The sequence below is a fragment of the Hypomesus transpacificus genome, chromosome 21 (genome assembly GCF_021917145.1).
Source record: "Hypomesus transpacificus isolate Combined female chromosome 21, fHypTra1, whole genome shotgun sequence".
Taxonomy (NCBI): domain Eukaryota; kingdom Metazoa; phylum Chordata; class Actinopteri; order Osmeriformes; family Osmeridae; genus Hypomesus; species Hypomesus transpacificus.
Genome location: NC_061080.1, coordinates 432,938 through 450,560, shown reverse-complemented (window position 1 = coordinate 450,560; position 17,623 = coordinate 432,938). Strand labels below are relative to the sequence as shown.

The 17,623-nt window shown below is 51.2% G+C and overlaps 1 protein-coding gene across 1 annotated transcript in view; it reads left to right on the top strand.

The window, feature by feature from the left end:
- Positions 1-17,623, top strand: part of pnpla6 (patatin-like phospholipase domain containing 6) — a 34,886-nt gene that overhangs the window by 13,614 nt on the left and 3,649 nt on the right. Inside the window, 17 exon segments of the mRNA XM_047043473.1 lie at positions 184-354; positions 1,714-1,791; positions 2,443-2,648; positions 2,824-2,955; positions 3,072-3,195; positions 3,333-3,446; positions 3,560-3,635; positions 3,835-3,984; positions 4,102-4,165; positions 4,374-4,542; positions 5,163-5,345; positions 5,533-5,651; positions 6,151-6,307; positions 6,517-6,633; positions 7,173-7,242; positions 12,723-12,839; positions 14,261-14,409. Coding sequence (XP_046899429.1) covers positions 184-354; positions 1,714-1,791; positions 2,443-2,648; positions 2,824-2,955; positions 3,072-3,195; positions 3,333-3,446; positions 3,560-3,635; positions 3,835-3,984; positions 4,102-4,165; positions 4,374-4,542; positions 5,163-5,345; positions 5,533-5,651; positions 6,151-6,307; positions 6,517-6,633; positions 7,173-7,242; positions 12,723-12,839; positions 14,261-14,409 — 2,196 coding nt within the window.

Sequence of the window (17,623 nt, the reverse complement as noted above, 5' to 3'; positions counted from 1 at the left end):
GTCCTTGATCCTCCATATCTCAGACCGAGCCTCTCATTTAGCTGTTTTATTTTCAAACTCACTCAGACTTGACCAGACATGAGTCTCTTATCCAAACCCTCAGATTCCCCCAGACATTAATCTCTTATCCAGACCCTCAGATTCCCCCAGACTCTAACAGCCTCCCTTCCTCCCTCCCTCCAGTCTGACCAGCGGGAGAGGAAGGTGACGGTGGACGACGTTCCCTCGGGTGTGTACCTCTACCCCGAGGAGGAGGCGGGGCCTGAGGGCGGGTACGGGCCCCTCCCGGGCCATCCCAGCCCCGCCCTGTTCGAGGAGGCCCAGAAGGAGCTCCTCAAGCTCATGAGGATCGAGGTACCCGCACAGCGCCGGAGAGGGACTTTTATTTTGAAAGTGCAGGTGGTTGTCGCTAGTGAACGAGAGCGACGATGACCTTTGGGTTCTAGTCAGTGTACATCTGAAAGACCTCGGGTGAAAGACGCGTGAAAACAGATGATATGATTGGCGCAAGCAGCGAAAAATCAGAAGTGTCGTTTGTGAGATGTTTTGCGGACCACACAAGACGGTGAAGTTGGGTGTGACATTTGAAGACTGCTGTAGTTTGCTGTCAATGTCTGTTTCTGTGTCCAGAGACGACCTCTCTGCGTGGGCCTACTCTGTCCTCTTGTCAGGCTGCCAACCAGTAGAGACAGAGCCCACACAAGGTTGCAGCCCCGCGAGAGGGTTTCATCATTCTTCTTCTCAATCCCTCCCTCTTTCATTTCTCCCCCCCCCCTCCCCCTCTTTCTCTCCTCCCCCTCTCTCTCTCTTCCCCCTCTCTCTCTTCCTCTCTCGCTCCTCCTCCTTTCCCACGCTCTCTCCTTCCCCTCTCTCTCTCTTCCCCCTCTCTCTCTTCCTCTCTCGCTCCTCCTCCTTTCCTCGCTCTCTCTTCCCCCTCTCTCTCTCTTCCCCCTCTCTCTCTTCCTCTCTCGCTCCTCCTCCTTTCCCTCGCTCTCTCTTCCCCCTCTCTCTCTCTTCCCCCTCTCTCTCTTCCTCTCTCGCTCCTCCTCCTTTCCCTCGCTCTCTCTTCCCCCTCTCTCTCTCTTCCCCCTCTCTCTCTTCCTCTCTCGCTCCTCCTCCTTTCCCTCGCTCTCTCTTCCCCCTCTCTCTCTCTTCCCCCTCTCTCTCTTCCTCTCTCGCTCCTCCTCCTTTCCCTCGCTCTCTCCTTCCCCTCTCTCTCTCTTCCCCCTCTCTCTCTTCCTCTCTCGCTCCTCCTCCTTTCCCTCGCTCTCTCTTCCCCCTCTCTCTCTCTTCCCCCTCTCTCTCTTCCTCTCTCGCTCCTCCTCCTTTCCTCGCTCTCTCTTCCCCCTCTCTCTCTCTTCCCCCTCTCTCTCTTCCTCTCTCGCTCCTCCTCCTTTCCCACGCTCTCTCCTCCCCCTCTCTCTCTCTGCTCCCTCTCTCTCCTCTCTCGCTCCTCCTCCTTTCCCTCGCTCTCTCTTCCCCCTCTCTCTCTCTTCCCCCTCTCTCTCTTCCCCCTCTCTCTCTCGCTCCTCCTCCTTTCCCACGCTCTCTCCTCCCCCTCTCTCTCTCTTCCCCCTCTCTCTCTTCCTCTCTCGCTCCTCCTCCTTTCCTCGCTCTCTCTTCCCCCTCTCTCTCTCTTCCCCCTCTCTCTCCTCCTCTCTCGCTCCTCCTCCTTTCCCTCCCCCCTCCCTCCCCTCTGTCCTGTCCTCTCAGGACCCATCTCTGTTGAATGGGAGGGTGACCCTGCACCATGCCAAGGCTGGAGCTGTGCTGGCCAAACAAGGAGACCAGGTACTGGCCCGCCCCAGGCTCAGAACAGACACGCATCCCCAACCACAATATCAGCTGCCGTCCACACTGAGACAGGACTGTTACCACACCCACTGTCTCCCCCTTCCCTCTCGTCCTGTCGCTGTTCACCTCCCTCCATTACGTCTTTCCTTGTCACCCCCCCCCCTCTCTATCTCTCTCTCTCTTATTCACTCTCTCCCTCACTCTTATTCAATTTCTCTCCCTCCTACAAACTCTCTCACCCTCACTCCCCCACTCTCTCTCTCTCCCTCACTCTCAATCAAACTCTCTCTCTCTCTTACTTTCTCCCCCCCCCTCTCTCTCTCATTCACTCTGTCCCTCACTCTCCCTCACTCTCATTCAATCTCTCTCTCCTACTTTCTCTCTCACCCTCACCCCTCTCTCTCTCTCTCTCTCTCTCTCTCTCTCTCTCTCTCTCTCTCTCATTCGCTCTCTCCTTCACTCTTATTCCTTTTCTCTCTCCTAATTCTCCCCCCTCTCTCTCTCTCTCTCTCTCTCTCTCTCTCTCTCTCTCTCTCTCTCTCTCGCTTATTCAATCTCTCCTACTCCCCCCCACTCTCTCTCTCCCTCTCTCTCTCATTCAATCTCTCTCTCCTACTTTCTCCCCGCCCCTTCTATCTCTCTCTCTAGGACGTGAGTCTCCACTTCGTCCTGTCCGGCTGCCTCCATGTGTACCAGCGCATGATCGACAAGCAGGAGGCGGTGTGCTTGTTCATCACCCAGCCCGGGGAGATGGTGGGCCAGCTGGCCGTGCTGACGGGAGAGCCCCTCATCTTCACCATCAAGGCCGTGCGCGACTGCACCTTCCTCAAGATCTCCAAGTCCGACTTTTACGAGTGAGTCTGGGAACCCTCGCAGGCGGGGCCAGTAGGCTACATCGGAGACTGCTGAACATAACTTCACACACGCACACACACACTGGTGCAGTCTTAACACGGCGAGAGACACGAATCCAGGCGTCGGTTCCTCAGCAGGCAGCGCTGACGGTGTTCTCTGTGTCGCCCCCTGCAGGATCATGAGGGAGCAGCCCAGCGTGGTGCTGAGCGCCGCCCACACCGTGGCCATCCGCATGTCCCCCTTCGTCAGGCAGATGGACTTCGCCATCGACTGGATGGCCGTGGAGGCCGGCAGGGCTCTGTACAGGTACTGGTGGGGCTGGGCTGGGCAGGGATTGGCTGGGCTGGGCTGGGCTGGGCAGGGATTGGCTGGGCTTGAAGAAGTACAATACAACAGTAAATTCCTTCCTCCCGCCCCCTCAGACAGGACGACCAATCAGACTGCACCTACATCGTCCTGAACGGGCGTCTGCGTTCGGTCATCCGCAAGGCCAACGGCAAGAAGGAGCTGGTGGGGGAGTACGGACGAGGAGACCTCATAGGAGTGGTGAGGAACCACACAGACACACACATAGGCATATGTACTTCTAGAGAACACAAGCATCACTCCAGTCTCAAATGAACGTCAACATTTGAACCCAAAACGATTTCAAAATCAAAAGTAACGTTTGAACCGTGATCCAGGTGGAGGCTCTGACCAGACAGCCTCGAGCCACCACCGTCCACGCCGTCAGAGACACGGAGCTGGTCAAGCTCCCAGAGGGGACCCTCAACAACATCAAGAGACGCTACCCTCAGGTACCCCTGACCCCTGACCTCTGACCTCCGCTACAGGAGCCCTCTGACTGAACCCTCGTTCTACTCCACCGGAACCTGACTTTGAGATCCTGGTGTGTGTGTGTGTTCTGCAGGTGGTGACCAGGCTGATCCACCTGCTGGGTCAGAAGATACTGGGGAACCTGCAGCAGGCCCGTGGTCCCTTCTCAGGTGAGACACACACTCACACACACACATTTTTACACACACAAATTCTCTCAGACACACATACTCAAATGTACACACTCACACTCTTATACACACTCACTCTCACACACACACACTCCCACACACACACTCCCACACACACACTCCCTCACACACACACCCTCACACACACCCTCACACACACACACTCTCTCCGCTGCAGGTTCAGCGCTAGGCCTGTCCAGCGTGGCGTCCAGCCCCGACGTCACCAACCCGGCCAGTAACCTCTCCACCGTGGCCGTGCTGCCTGTCTGCGACGACGTGCCAATCAACGCCTTCAACCTAGAGCTCAGCCACGCCCTCAGTGCCATCGGTACACGCCCACACACAGCCGCACAGCGCAGGGCACTGACACCCACACACCCACACACTCGGTGAAACGTTAAAAAACACCAGCTCCGTTAACGCAGGCTTGTGTGTGTGTGTTCAGGACCCACCCTGCTGCTCACCAGTGACATCATCAGAGAGCGCCTGGGGGCTTCAGCCCTGGACAGGTGAGGAGAGGAAACTTTTGGATTGGGTCTTCTGATTTCTGTCGTTTACTCCTCCTCCCTCGCTGACTCTTGATTGCTCCTCATCCTGTCGTTCTTGATTACCCTCTCCCCTCCTTCCCTTGCTCCCTCCCAATCTTCCTTGCTCTCTGTCCTCCTTCCGTACCCTTCCTCTCCCTCTCTCCTCCCCCCCTCCCCCCCCCCCCTCCAGTATCCATGAGTACCGTCTGTCGGGCTGGCTGGCCCAGCAGGAGGACATCAACAGGATCGTCCTATACCAGACAGACAGCAGCATGACCCCCTGGACCCAGCGCTGCATCCGCCAGGCCGACTGCATCCTCATCGTGGGCCTGGGAGACCAGGAGCCTGCCCTGGGCCAGGTGGGGCCTGGGGGCTGGGGGCTGGAGGATTGGGGGAGGGGACAGGAGGCTGGTGTTGGGGTTGCAGGAGGTGGGGGATGGATGGAAGATGGGGAGGGAAGGTAGTGGACAGGTATGTTCAGTAGAGCCTGACGATAAAGGATTTTTAAGACCGATACCGATACAAATATTTGGTTATTTAAAAATCCGACATTCCGATATATATCGGCTGATATATTTTTTTCTATCCAGAAACGAGTAACAAAACATAAACAACACTCTGCCCGACTCTGGCTGGATCAGCTGGTTGTAGGGGCTTTAGGCGTTCTAAACACGAGTGGTGTCGAAGGGTGTTTCGTCTTCGTATTGTCCTTTTTTTTCTTCATTTATAGGCCATTTTGAGCCTTGATTTTGTACCTTGTGTGTTTGTTTGTATTGTGAAGGCCAATTAAAAAAATATCGGCCATTATAAATGCCGATACCGGTAGTGTGGAAAATTCCTAATATCGACCGATAATATCGGCCCGCCGATAAATCGGTCGGGCTCTAGTGTTCAGTGGGTTACTCTCTGGTTGTTGGTGCAGGTTCACTGAGGGTTGTTACCTCTCTCTTGCTCTCTCTCTCCCTCCCTCCCCCCTCAGCTGGAGCAGATGCTGGAGAACACGGCGGTGCGGGCGCTGAAGCAGCTGGTGCTGCTGCACAGGGAGGACGGGCCGGGGCCTTCCAGGACGGTGGAGTGGCTGAACATGAGGAGCTGGTGCTCCGGACACCTGCACCTGAGGTGCCCCCGCAGGGTGTTCTCCAGACGGGGCCCTGCCAAGCTGGTGAGGGGGGGGGGGGGACAGGAGGGAGGAGGCGGGGCGAGGATGTTCTGTCTGTGTGCGTGGTGTGACTTTGTGTGTGACTGTGTGTGTGTGTGACTGTGTGCGTGGTGTGACTTTGTGTGTGTGTGACTGTGTGTGTGTGTGACTGTGTGCGTGGTGTGACTTTGTGTGTGTGTGTGTCCCTCAGAGGGAGGTGTACGAGAAGGTGTTTGAGAAGACAGCAGACCGGCACAGCGACTTCTCCCGGCTGGCCCGAGTCCTGACGGGGAACAGCATCGCCCTGGTGCTGGGAGGGGGCGGGGCCAGGTGAGCAGAGCATCGTAAAATAAAGTGCCTTGCCCAATGGCGCGTCATTTAGCACGGCCGGGAATCGAACTGGCAACCTTTTGATTACTAGCTCGATTCCCTAACCGCTCAGCCACCTGACTCCCAAATACGTCTCAAGTACAGTAACAACATCTCAAATGCTCGGGAGAGAGGAATGAGATTGTGAGTGTTAATACAGTAGTACTGTGTGGTTGGGCTAACATACAGTTTGTGCGCCTGTAATTAATGATTCCGGGACTGACTAATACCTTTTCAGGTATTATAAAGTTGAAGTAGCTAAAGTATTAGGACTTAAGGTCTTTGAGAGCCTTAAGCTTAAACCAGCCTGGCCTGGCCAAGTAAGTAGCTCATAGCATGGAAATCAGCTTGTAAGTAAGTGAGCTCTATGTGGATTTATTGGACAATAAAGTTGATCTTATGTTGAACTTTCATGCAGATGTGGCTTGTGATTGGTTGTTTCTCCCTGTCAATCTGCCAGAGGCTGCTCCCACGTGGGCGTGATCAAGGCCATGGAGGAAGCGGGGATTCCCATCGACATCGTGGGCGGGACTTCCATCGGCTCGTTCATCGGGGCGCTGTACGCGGAGGAGCGGAGCGCCGTCAGGACCAAGCAGAGGGCGCGCGAGTGGTCCAAGGTCGGTCTCTGCCACTTCCTGTGGCCCCCCAGCACACGCCTCTCTGTGTGCTCTGCGCACGTGGGACCTTGATCAGTCAGAATTGTAAGAGGTCTGTCTCTTTGTCTCTCTTGTTGTCCTTTTCCCCCCTCTTTCTCTCCCTTTCTCCCTTTCCCTCTCCCTCTATCTCTCCCTCTCCCCCATCCTCTATCTCTCTCCGTCCGTCTAAGGCGATGAACTCAGTGTTTAAGACGGTCCTGGACCTGACCTATCCCATCACCTCCATGTTCTCTGGCTCCGCCTTCAACACCAGCATCTCCAAGGTGTTCCAGGACAAGCAAGCTGAGGTGAGTGCTCACTGCCAAGGATTGTGTGTGCTGTTCTCTGTGTGTGTGTGTGTGTGTGTACATAACTACACGTGTGTGTGTGTGTGTGTACATAATTACACGTGTGTGTGTGTACATAATTACACGTGTGTGTGTGTGTGTGTGTACATAATTACACGTGTGTGTGTGTGTACATAATTACACGTGTGTGTGTGTGTGTACATAATTACACGTGTGTGTGTGTGTGTACATAATTACACGTGTTTGTGTGTGTGTGTGTGTGTGTGTACATAATTACACGTGTGTGTGTGTACATAATTACACGTGTGTGTGTGTGTGTGTGTGTACATAATTACACGTGTGTGTGTGTGTACATAATTACACGTGTGTGTGTACATAATTACACGTGTGTGTGTGTGTGTGTACATAATTACACGTGTTTGTGTGTGTGTGTGTGTGTACATAATTACACGTGTGTGTGTGTACATAATTACACGTGTGTGTGTGTGTGTGTGTGTGTGTGTACATAATTACACATGTGTGTGTGTGTGTGTGCCCAGGACCTATGGCTGCCATACTTCAACGTCACCACTGACATCACAGCCTCAGCCATGCGTGTGCACCAGGATGGTGAGTGATTGACAGCTGACTCCCACCCGAGGCCCCTCCCCTCCTTCACTATTGCTGTTTATGATTGGCTGACTGTAGTCTCTGTTCCTCTCAGCGTTAGATATGAGCACCGAACAGGGACCGAATCAGGATTTAGGACTGATAGGGCTTTGATAGTTGTGATCAGTGTCCTGTAGTCCGACACGCACGCTCTCAAACATTCTGAACACACAGACACACACACACATAGACGCGTACATTTGTTACAAGTTGTGAATTTCAGTTAGAGACAGGGTCCATTTTAACCCCCACTGACAGCCTTAAACCCTCCAGTCTCCTCCCTGCGTCTCTGCCCCAGACGACACGGGTCTAACTGAGTGAAAGCATGGGTATTCATCTAATCTCCTCCAGTCTCTCTCTTCTTAAATATGCTCACCACTGGTTTACATGTGTTGAGTTCCTAACCCTTGTTCCAGTGTGTTAACCCTACACTAATGACGAGAGAGAGAGAGTTCACTCTGTAGGTCTAGAAAACCATGCTGCGTATAATTCTAAACATAAAAAACTGTAACAACATTCACAATTGCAGATAAACACATTTTTCATCACACATATAAATATACATAAACATGTGGCCGTAACATGTATCTATATAATTTCTAGTGGGTTATGGGCTAGTATAGTGTTGTTCTAGATAACTATAGTTATGGATCCTCGTGTCTGTGTCTCTGCATCCATTGACTGATTGTGTGACTGTATCTGCTTCTTGAAGGAGTAATGAATGACTGAGTGAGAATAGGCACCCCTCCCAACTGTAGCTAGGGTAGCCCCCCTCCCCCCAAATCCAGCTCATTTGAGCTTTATTGTTATTTTTTATTCATTATTGTTTCCGGTTACCTAATAAAAACAATTGGCTTGTATTTGGAAAAGCCTTGATTTGGCAACTCTAAAATAATGTACTATCTGGATATTAGCTGATGCTGGATTTGGGGGGGGTTGTTTAAGGTTGTGGGGTCATCTTTTTGAATCCCACATGAATGCCTGGAATTGCATCTTGGCATGTGTGTATGCACTAACTGCTAGGACCCAGCTTTCCTCTCACTCACTCTCTCCCTCTCTCTCTCTCTCTCTCTCTCTCTCTCTCTCTCTCTCTCTCTCTCTCTCTCTCTCTCTCTCCCATCATTCTCCAACTCCTGAGTCAGATATCATTACAACATCTTTTCCAGTTTTTCTTCATGTCAACACATAGATCTTTCACACCTTTCATTATTTGTATTGTTTTAATACTTTTCTTTGTGTGTACGCCCCTGCTAGCACCACCCCTGCTAGCACCCTGCTCTAGTAACTTTAACTTGGGGCTGGTCCCACTAGACCGAGTTTCATGCAGAAGGCTGTCACGTAGCGCTCATGTTTAGGCATAGTAGCCCCTCTCTCATCTCTCCCGTCCTCGTCAACAAGTAGGGTCCAGAACACTTCTCCCCTAGCCTCCTGCTTTCTACTTAGTTCGCCCCTTCGCTCTCTCCCTCTTTCCCTCCGTCCTCTCCTGCTTCCTTCCGTCCCTCCCTCCCTCCTTCCTCTTTCCCTCCCTCGCCTCCTTAGACCCAGTCATGTTTCTGATGTTCCCCCACACACATATATGCGTGGTGCACTCCCACGCTCGCCCACACAATCAGGCCAGGCAGCAGTGGGCTCTTGGTTGTAATTTGAACATTTCTCACTCCAGTTCCAACTGAGAACACTGTGTCGCTGTAGTGTAGTTCTAACGGAAAGTCTCTCACGGGTTATTCAAGATGGCCGCCAGTAGCACTAGGCTGTTACCAAGGTTACTATGTCAGTCAGTGTCTATGTCCTGCTCTCTCTGCACGCCAGCTTACCTGTCAACCGGACTTCTAGATATCTGGATCTCTCTTTCTTGCTCTCTCTCTCCCGAGCTGTGTCTTTCTCTATTTTCTCGCCCTTTCCCTCTGGCTTCTTGTCGGTTCTGTTATCTACATAACCACGCTAATGAAAAACAACGTGCACCAAAAACACGCCAACTAAACACCAACACCAAGCGGGCACACTAGAGCTGGCCCTGAGCTGACGGGTAGAATTCCAACCATCCATGTTGTCAAAATGTCTTTTTGAACTGCCTGTCTGTACCAGAAGTGACCGTGGCTTCTAGATAGAGGATGATCAGGTTGTGTGTATAAATGCTATTCCCCCCTCTGCCATCTTCATCCCTTCTGCTGCCTCCTGCCCTCTGCCTTCTACCTCTGTCCCTCGCTGCCTTCAATCTCTCTCTCTCTCTCTCTCTCTCTCTCTCTCTCTCTCTCTCTCTCTCTCTCTCTCTCTCTCTCTCTCTCTCTATCTCTCTCTCACTCCTCTCTATCTCTCTCCCAATCCCTCCCTCCTCACTCCTCTCTCTCCCCTTCGCTCTCTCCCTCTCTCTCCCTCCCTTCCTCTCTCCCCCTCTCCCCCTCCCTCTCTCCCCTCCCTCCCGCTCTCCCCCTCCCTCCCTCCCTCCCTCTCCCCCTCCCCCCCTCCCTCTCCCTCTCTCCCCCCCTCCCCCTCCCTCTCTCCCCCTCCATCCCTCCCCCTCTCCCCCTCCCCCCCTCTCTCTCCCTCCCTCTCTCCCCCTCCCTCCCTCCCTCTCTCCCCCTCTCTCTCTCTCTCCCTCCCTCCCTCCCTCCCCCCATGTGTTTGACGTGCTCCTGCTCCTCTTCCTCCTCCTCTCATGTGTTTGACGTGCTCCTGCTCCTCTTCCTCCTCCTCTCATTCTCCATCTCCCCTCTGACAGGCTGCGTGTGGCGCTATGTCAGAGCCAGCGCCTCCTACACCCCCTACCTGCCCCCCCTCTGCGACCCCAAGGATGGCCACTTGCTTGTGGACGGTTGCTATGTCAACAATGTCCCAGGTCAGAGTTCAAACTCCGCTCCCTCCCGGTGGTGGGGGGGGGGGGGGGAACAACAAATGAACGAAAAAACTAAAAAAGACAATCAACCAACTCGAGCTACCCTCCTACGTCCTCTAGTTCCGTCTCTCACCCTCTCAACCTTTTTTCCCTTACACCCCCCCCCCCCCCCCTTTAACCACCCCCCACCCTGACCAGTTGGACATTGGGAGCCCATGGTTTGGAAGGAATGTTAGCAATACCACATGAACAGGATTTTGCTATAGCTTACCTCTGGGTATGTCATAATGTGTGAGTAGAGGGACACATTCAGCCTGCCTACCCAACCACTTGACAGCCCGTTCACTCCATTCAAATTGGCCTCACATTCTCCTAGTCACACATCCCGATACTCTAGTCCCTGATTGGTTTAGCCCTGCCCCCACCCACCTCCAGAGTCAGTCATACGAATGGGTCAGAGAGAGAGAGGTGCAAGATGGCCCCTGCTTCTTGTGGTCGGTCGTCCTGCTAGGTTCCACCTCCACCTCCCTCCTCATCTCCACAGTTCTGGCACTTGGCTGACACACACACTCGCTTTTCCCTACAATGATTCACCAGCTTTCCAAGTCCTTTCCACGCTTGTTGCTTTTTTTCCCCACTTTACTCAGAAAGCTTTGTGCTTGGGTCTCAGCCCCCTTGAAGTGAAGCAGAGTTATGTTAAGGAATCAGAGAATCATTTTAGAGAGTCAGAGTCTGTTCACAGAGTCAAATCACCTGTTAACAGAGTCCTAGTGATTGTTCAGAGTCAAATCCTCTGATTAGAGTCATTGAATTTGTTCAGAGAGTTATGGAATCTGATTTTGAGAGGCAAACCACCCGTTTAAAGTCATTTAATCTTTTTAAAGAGTCATATAATCTGTCTACAGAGTCACAGTTTTTTCATAGAGTGGTGAGTCAGTCTGTTCAGACTGAGTCATAGAGTGGGGAGTCAGTCTGTTCAGACTAAGTCATAGAGTGAGGAGTCAGTCTGTTCAGACTGAGTCATAGAGTGAGGAATCAGTCTGTTCAGACTGTAGACTTGTGGCAGGCTAGGTGGTACGCTTTGATTCTTTTCGGACGGGAGTTCCACTTTGAGACGCAAGATGAAGCGCACACAGCTGTTTTTGAGAAGAGCCGGCCGCTCAAGGGTTAGGGTTAGGCACGATAACACCAAGAGCACATCAGGTGTTTTGGTGTGCGTGAAGTGTTGGCTGTGGAAAAACGACCGAGGTTCCTTGCTTTTTCTCCATTTGATATGGTTTGTCATCCCTTTCTCTCTGAGTCCATCCACCGTGTCCATGGCTTGGTCCTGTTCTGTCACACCAAGGAATGCACAAACTGTATGGATCTGTGCTTAGCTTCCGGCGTTTGCCACCGACCTACAGGACATGTTGACGCTTTATCACAAGCACCTTGTCTTCACCCTCGCTTTGCTTGCATCTATGTGCATGTGGCCTGTGCAGTAATTGTGTTTGATATGCTCATCTATATATTTTCCCTAAATATATATCGATGGCAGTCGTTGGCATACCCTTTTCATATTTATATATAATTGATTTTTCTGCTTTTTTTTGTTTTTATATGAAAGTGTTCTGGATCCTACTCTTCCCTCTTAGCAAAACACAACCATCTGGTATGTGTTTACAACAACAACAAAACTACTTTCTGAAGACTCAAGTAAGAAGCAGCGGTTGTTTCTGGGTAGCATGTGACCAAAATAGGTCTGTGAAGAACATTGTTAGTCTGCAAAAGTTTATTTTTGTACGGACTCCTTCTTAAACTTTTTCACCCCACAGAAGTAAATGTTGAGAAACTCCGCTATCACCTCCCCCTTACTTCAAACTACGAGCACAGTTGCACCATCTTCTTTTTCTGTGGTGCTCATTCTCCTTCCAACCCATGCAGCCCCGGCTTGCCCCCGTCTTATCGCTGCCCTCTGCTGGACCGGAGTGGTACTGCATGACAGAGAACTCAGGATAGGGCAGGCTGGTTTCTCCTGAAATGTTCAATGTGAGGTCCCCAAACACTGGCCCACCTCAACACACCCAACAGTGCTTAACAATCAGAGATTGTCAAATTTGTCAGTGCTGTCTCAGCACACAGAGAAGCTGAGAAAAAGTGTTAAGAATAAGACAGTGTTTTTGATTCTGTAAGGGGCAGTTGTAAGGGTTGTTGTTGGTGGAGCGGATTTCAGGGATCTCAAGTTTACCCCAGTACTCTCTGTGACGCCACGTCAGTTCTCTCTTTTACCCTGTGTAGAGACCCCGTCCTCTCACACACACACACACGCACACACACACACACCCCACACACACACACGCACACACACACGCACACACTTGCACACACACACACAGGTCTCTGCACGGGGCACGGAGAGTTTTGAACAGGTGCAGACCTGAGTTTGGAGGTGAGCAGTTTCTACATTTCCACCGTTGGCGGGGGGGGGAGTCAGGGTAACTGTACTCCTTCTCACCGCCCCCCAACACAGGGTTTGTGGACTGCGTTTCGCTAACTAACCCAGCGGCAACATTATTGAGATGTTATCCCCCTTCCTCCTCCTCCTCCCTCCTTCCTCCCGGTGTGCCAGGCTCACTGTGGCGGTATGTGCGGGCGAGCATGACCCTGTCGGGGTACCTGCCCCCCCTGTGCGACCCCAAAGATGGCAACTTGCTCATGGATGGTGGCTACATCAACAACCTGCCAGGCAAGTAGAGAGAACAGATCCACCCCCCACCCCTCCCAGCCCCATCCCCCTGCCCCCTCCCCCCCCTGCCAGCCTCTCCACCTCCCTGGAGGGGGAAGGTACAGGTGGAGGTGGGGGTGAATACAGTATGTGGTCCATGGGTAAGTAGTATGGAGGGGCGGAGCGTGGTTGAGGTCATGGAGGGTAGTTTCTGAGTGGTGTGTTGAATCTTTTTCCCCAATCTGAGAACGAATGACAAAGGCTTATACTTGACCCCGTACATGTCACGGAAACTGACACTGCCTCCCCCCCCCCCCCCCCCAAGACTGTTGGGGAACATAGACCTGCTAGTGTGCGTGTTTTGAACATGTTCCTGATTGGCTCGTTGTGCGCCGTCTGTGTAGTGTATCAGGTTGGGGTAATAGCATCATATAGGATTGTTATTGGTTCTGGTGGGCTCCCTGGTGTCTGATTGGTGGAGAAGAACAATTGGGAGCAGGAACAAAAATATTTCTGGGCTTTGAAATCAAAAGTTGGAATAGGTATCAGTGTCCTACTGAGACACTTTACTTCTCAATCAGTAAAACCAAATGACCCCAGTCTGCCTTGTCCTTTCTGTGTTCACAAGAGGAAATGTTCTTCTACAGTCCACTGTAGTTGCTGACATTCCTGACATTCCACTGACAGTCTCCTATCTGTCTCACAGACACTGAAGATATGTCTTTCAAAGACACTGTCTCTACTTAGTACCGTACTGTGTGGTCATTTGTACTGGAGAATGAAATACTTCAGGCATACAGTGATTGGAGATTATCTGCATGCTGAAATTCACCCGTAATATATTCTAATCTAAAAATGAAGATCTGCTATTTGAGCACATTGTTAACATAGCGTTGACAACGAACGCAGACAAAAATAAAATCTGTTCTAAATTGACCCCCGTCACATTCTAGCCCACAGTGTTGCCAGATGGGTAATAATCACAAAAGCTCATGGGAATTGTGCAAATGAACGGCTATTTCTCACCTACAATTGATCAACACTGTGGAAGGTACTAACTGATATTTGAATGTAACCCAAGGCTACGACTCACACTCTAGAAACACACACCATCGAGGCGTTAGCGTTTTACAAAATCCCAAAGAAACATTCTCCCAAATTTGACGCCTTCATTTTGAATCAGACCTAAAGGTGTTGGCTGCTGTGATCTGTAATACACAGATGATGCTGCGCCCTGGCTGTATGTGGTACTGGTAGTGTGGGTTTGAACATGTAAGTGGTGTAGAGATGTGTTGGTACTGACTATCAGAATAACCCCAATCTGCTTTTTTTATTGTCCACGCTGCCGGCTCGCGTTGTGTGTATGTGCTCCTACGTGTGTGTGTGTGTGTGGCTGGGTGTGTGTGTGTGTTTGCCCGTGTGTGTTTGCCCGTGGCCCACAGCGGACATCGCCAGGAACATGGGCGCCAAAACGGTGATCGCCATCGACGTAGGCAGCCAGGACGAGACTGACCTCTGTAACTATGGCGACAGCCTGTCAGGCTGGTGGTTGCTGTGGAAACGGATCAACCCCTGGGCTGAGAAAGTGAAGGTACGTGTCCTAAGAACTAACTATTGGTGACCGTCACACACACACAAACACACACACCCCTCTCGGGGTGTTGTTAGGTTCCAGACATGGCAGAGATACACATATTCACACACACACACACAGTCACACGCTTACCTGTGCTGTGACGTTGTGTTAGGTTCCAGACATGCTTACCTGTGCTGTGACGTTGTGTTAGGTTTCAGACATGCTTACCTGTGCTGTGACGTTGTGTTAGGTTCCAGACATGCTTACCTGTGCTGTGACGTTGTGTTAGGTTTCAGACATGCTTACCTGTGCTGTGGTGTTGTGTTAGGTTCCAGACATGCTTACCTGTGCTGTGGTGTTGTGTTAGGTTCCAGACATGCTTACCTGTGCTGTGGTGTTGTGTTAGGTTCCAGACATGCTTACCTGTGCTGTGACGTTGTGTTAGGTTCCAGACATGCTTACCTGTGCTGTGGTGTTGTGTTAGGTTCCAGACATGCTTACCTGTGCTGTGACGTTGTGTTAGGTTTCAGACATGCTTACCTGTGCTGTGACGTTGTGTTAGGTTCCAGACATGCTTACCTGTGCTGTGACGTTGTGTTAGGTTCCAGACATGCTTACCTGTGCTGTGACGTTGTGTTAGGTTTCAGACATGCTTACCTGTGCTGTGACGTTGTGTTAGGTTCCGGACATGCTTACCTGTGCTGTGATGTTGTGTTAGGTTCCGGACATGCTTACCTGTGCTGTGACGTTGTGTTAGGTTTCAGACATGCTTACCTGTGCTGTGGTGTTGTGTTAGGTTCCAGACATGCTTACCTGTGCTGTGGTGTTGTGTTAGGTTCCAGACATGCTTACCTGTGCTGTGACGTTGTGTTAGGTTCCAGACATGCTTACTTGTGCTGTGGTGTTGTGTTAGGTTCCAGACATGCTTACCTGTGCTGTGACGTTGTGTTAGGTTCCAGACATGCTTACCTGTGCTGTGGTGTTGTGTTAGGTTCCAGACAAGCTTACCTGTGCTGTGGTGTTGTGTTAGGTTCCAGACATGCTTACCTGTGCTGTGACGTTGTGTTATGTTTCAGATATGCTTACCTGTGCTGTGACGTTGTGTTAGGTTCCAGACATGCTTACCTGTGCTGTGACGTTGTGTTAGGTTTCAGACATGCTTACCTGTGCTCTGGTGTTGTGTTAGGTTCCAGACATGCTTACCTGTGCTGTGGTGTTGTGTTAGGTTTCAGACATGCTTACCTGTGCTGTGGTGTTGTGTTAGGTTCCAGACATGCTTACCTGTGCTGTGGTGTTGTGTTAGGTTCCAGACATGCTTACCTGTGCTGTGACGTTGTGTTAGGTTCCAGACATGCTTACCTGTGCTGTGACGTTGTGTTAGGTTCCGGACATGCTTACCTGTGCTGTGACGTTGTGTTAGGTTCCGGACATGCTTACCTGTGCTGTGACGTTGTGTTAGGTTTCAGACATGCTTACCTGTGCTGTGACGTTGTGTTAGGTTTCAGACATGCTTACCTGTGCTGTGACGTTGTGTTAGGTTCCAGACATGCTTACCTGTGCTGTGACGTTGTGTTAGGTTCCAGACATGCTTACCTGTGCTGTGACGTTGTGTTAGGTTCCAGACATGCTTACCTGTGCTGTGGTGTTGTGTTAGGTTCCAGACATGCTTACCTGTGCTGTGACGTTGTGTTAGGTTTCAGACATGCTTACCTGTGCTGTGACGTTGTGTTAGGTTCCGGACATGCTTACCTGTGCTGTGACGTTGTGTTGGGTTCCGGACATGCTTACCTGTGCTGTGACGTTGTGTTAGGTTTCAGACATGCTTACCTGTGCTGTGACGTTGTGTTAGGTTTCAGACATGCTTACCTGTGCTGTGGTGTTGTGTTAGGTTCCAGACATGCTTACCTGTGCTGTGACGTTGTGTTAGGTTCCAGACATGCTTACCTGTGCTGTGACGTTGTGTTAGGTTCCAGACATGCTTACCTGTGCTGTGATGTTGTGTTAGGTTCCAGACATGCTTACCTGTGCTGTGACGTTGTGTTAGGTTTCAGACATGCTTACCTGTGCTGTGACGTTGTGTTAGGTTCCGGACATGCTTACCTGTGCTGTGACGTTGTGTTAGGTTCCAGACATGCTTACCTGTGCTGTGACGTTGTGTTAGGTTTCAGACATGCTTACCTGTGCTGTGACGTTGTGTTAGGTTCCAGACATGCTTACCTGTGCTGTGACGTTGTGTTAGGTTCCAGACATGCTTACCTGTGCTGTGACGTTGTGTTAGGTTCCAGACATGCTTACCTGTGCTGTGACGTTGTGTTAGGTTCCAGACATGCTTACCTGTGCTGTGACGTTGTGTTAGGTTCCAGACATGCTTACCTGTGCTGTGACGTTGTGTTAGGTTTCAGACATGCTTACCTGTGCTGTGACGTTGTGTTAGGTTCCAGACATGCTTACCTGTGCTGTGACGTTGTGTTAGGTTCCAGACATGCTTACCTGTGCTGTGACGTTGTGTTAGGTTCCGGACATGCTTACCTGTGCTGTGACGTTGTGTTAGGTTCCAGACATGCTTACCTGTGCTGTGACGTTGTGTTAGGTTCCGGATATGCTTACCTGTGCTGTGACGTTGTGTTAGGTTCCGGACATGCTTACCTGTGCTGTGACGTTGTGTTAGGTTCCAGACATGCTTACCCGTGCTGTGACGTTGTGTTAGGTTCCAGACATGCTTACCCGTGCTGTGACGTTGTGTTAGGTTCCAGACATGCTTACCTGTGCTGTGACGTTGTGTTAGGTTCCGGACATGCTTACCTGTGCTGTGACGTTGTGTTAGGTTTCGGACATGCTTACCTGTGCTGTGACGTTGTGTTAGGTTCCAGACATGCTTACCTGTGCTGTGACGTTGTGTTAGGTTCCAGACATGCTTACCTGTGCTGTGACGTTTGTGTTAGGTTCTGTGTTAGGTTTCAGACATGCTTACCTGTGCTGTGACGTTGTGTTAGGTTCCAGACATGCTTACCTGTGCTGTGACGTTGTGTTAGGTTCCAGACATGCTTACCTGTGCTGTGACGTTGTGTTAGGTTCCAGACATGCTTACCTGTGCTGTGACGTTGTGTTAGGTTCCAGACATGCTTACCTGTGCTGTGACGTTGTGTTAGGTTCCAGACATGCTTACCTGTGCTGTGACGTTGTGTTAGGTTCCAGACATGCTTACCTGTGCTGTGACGTTGTGTTAGGT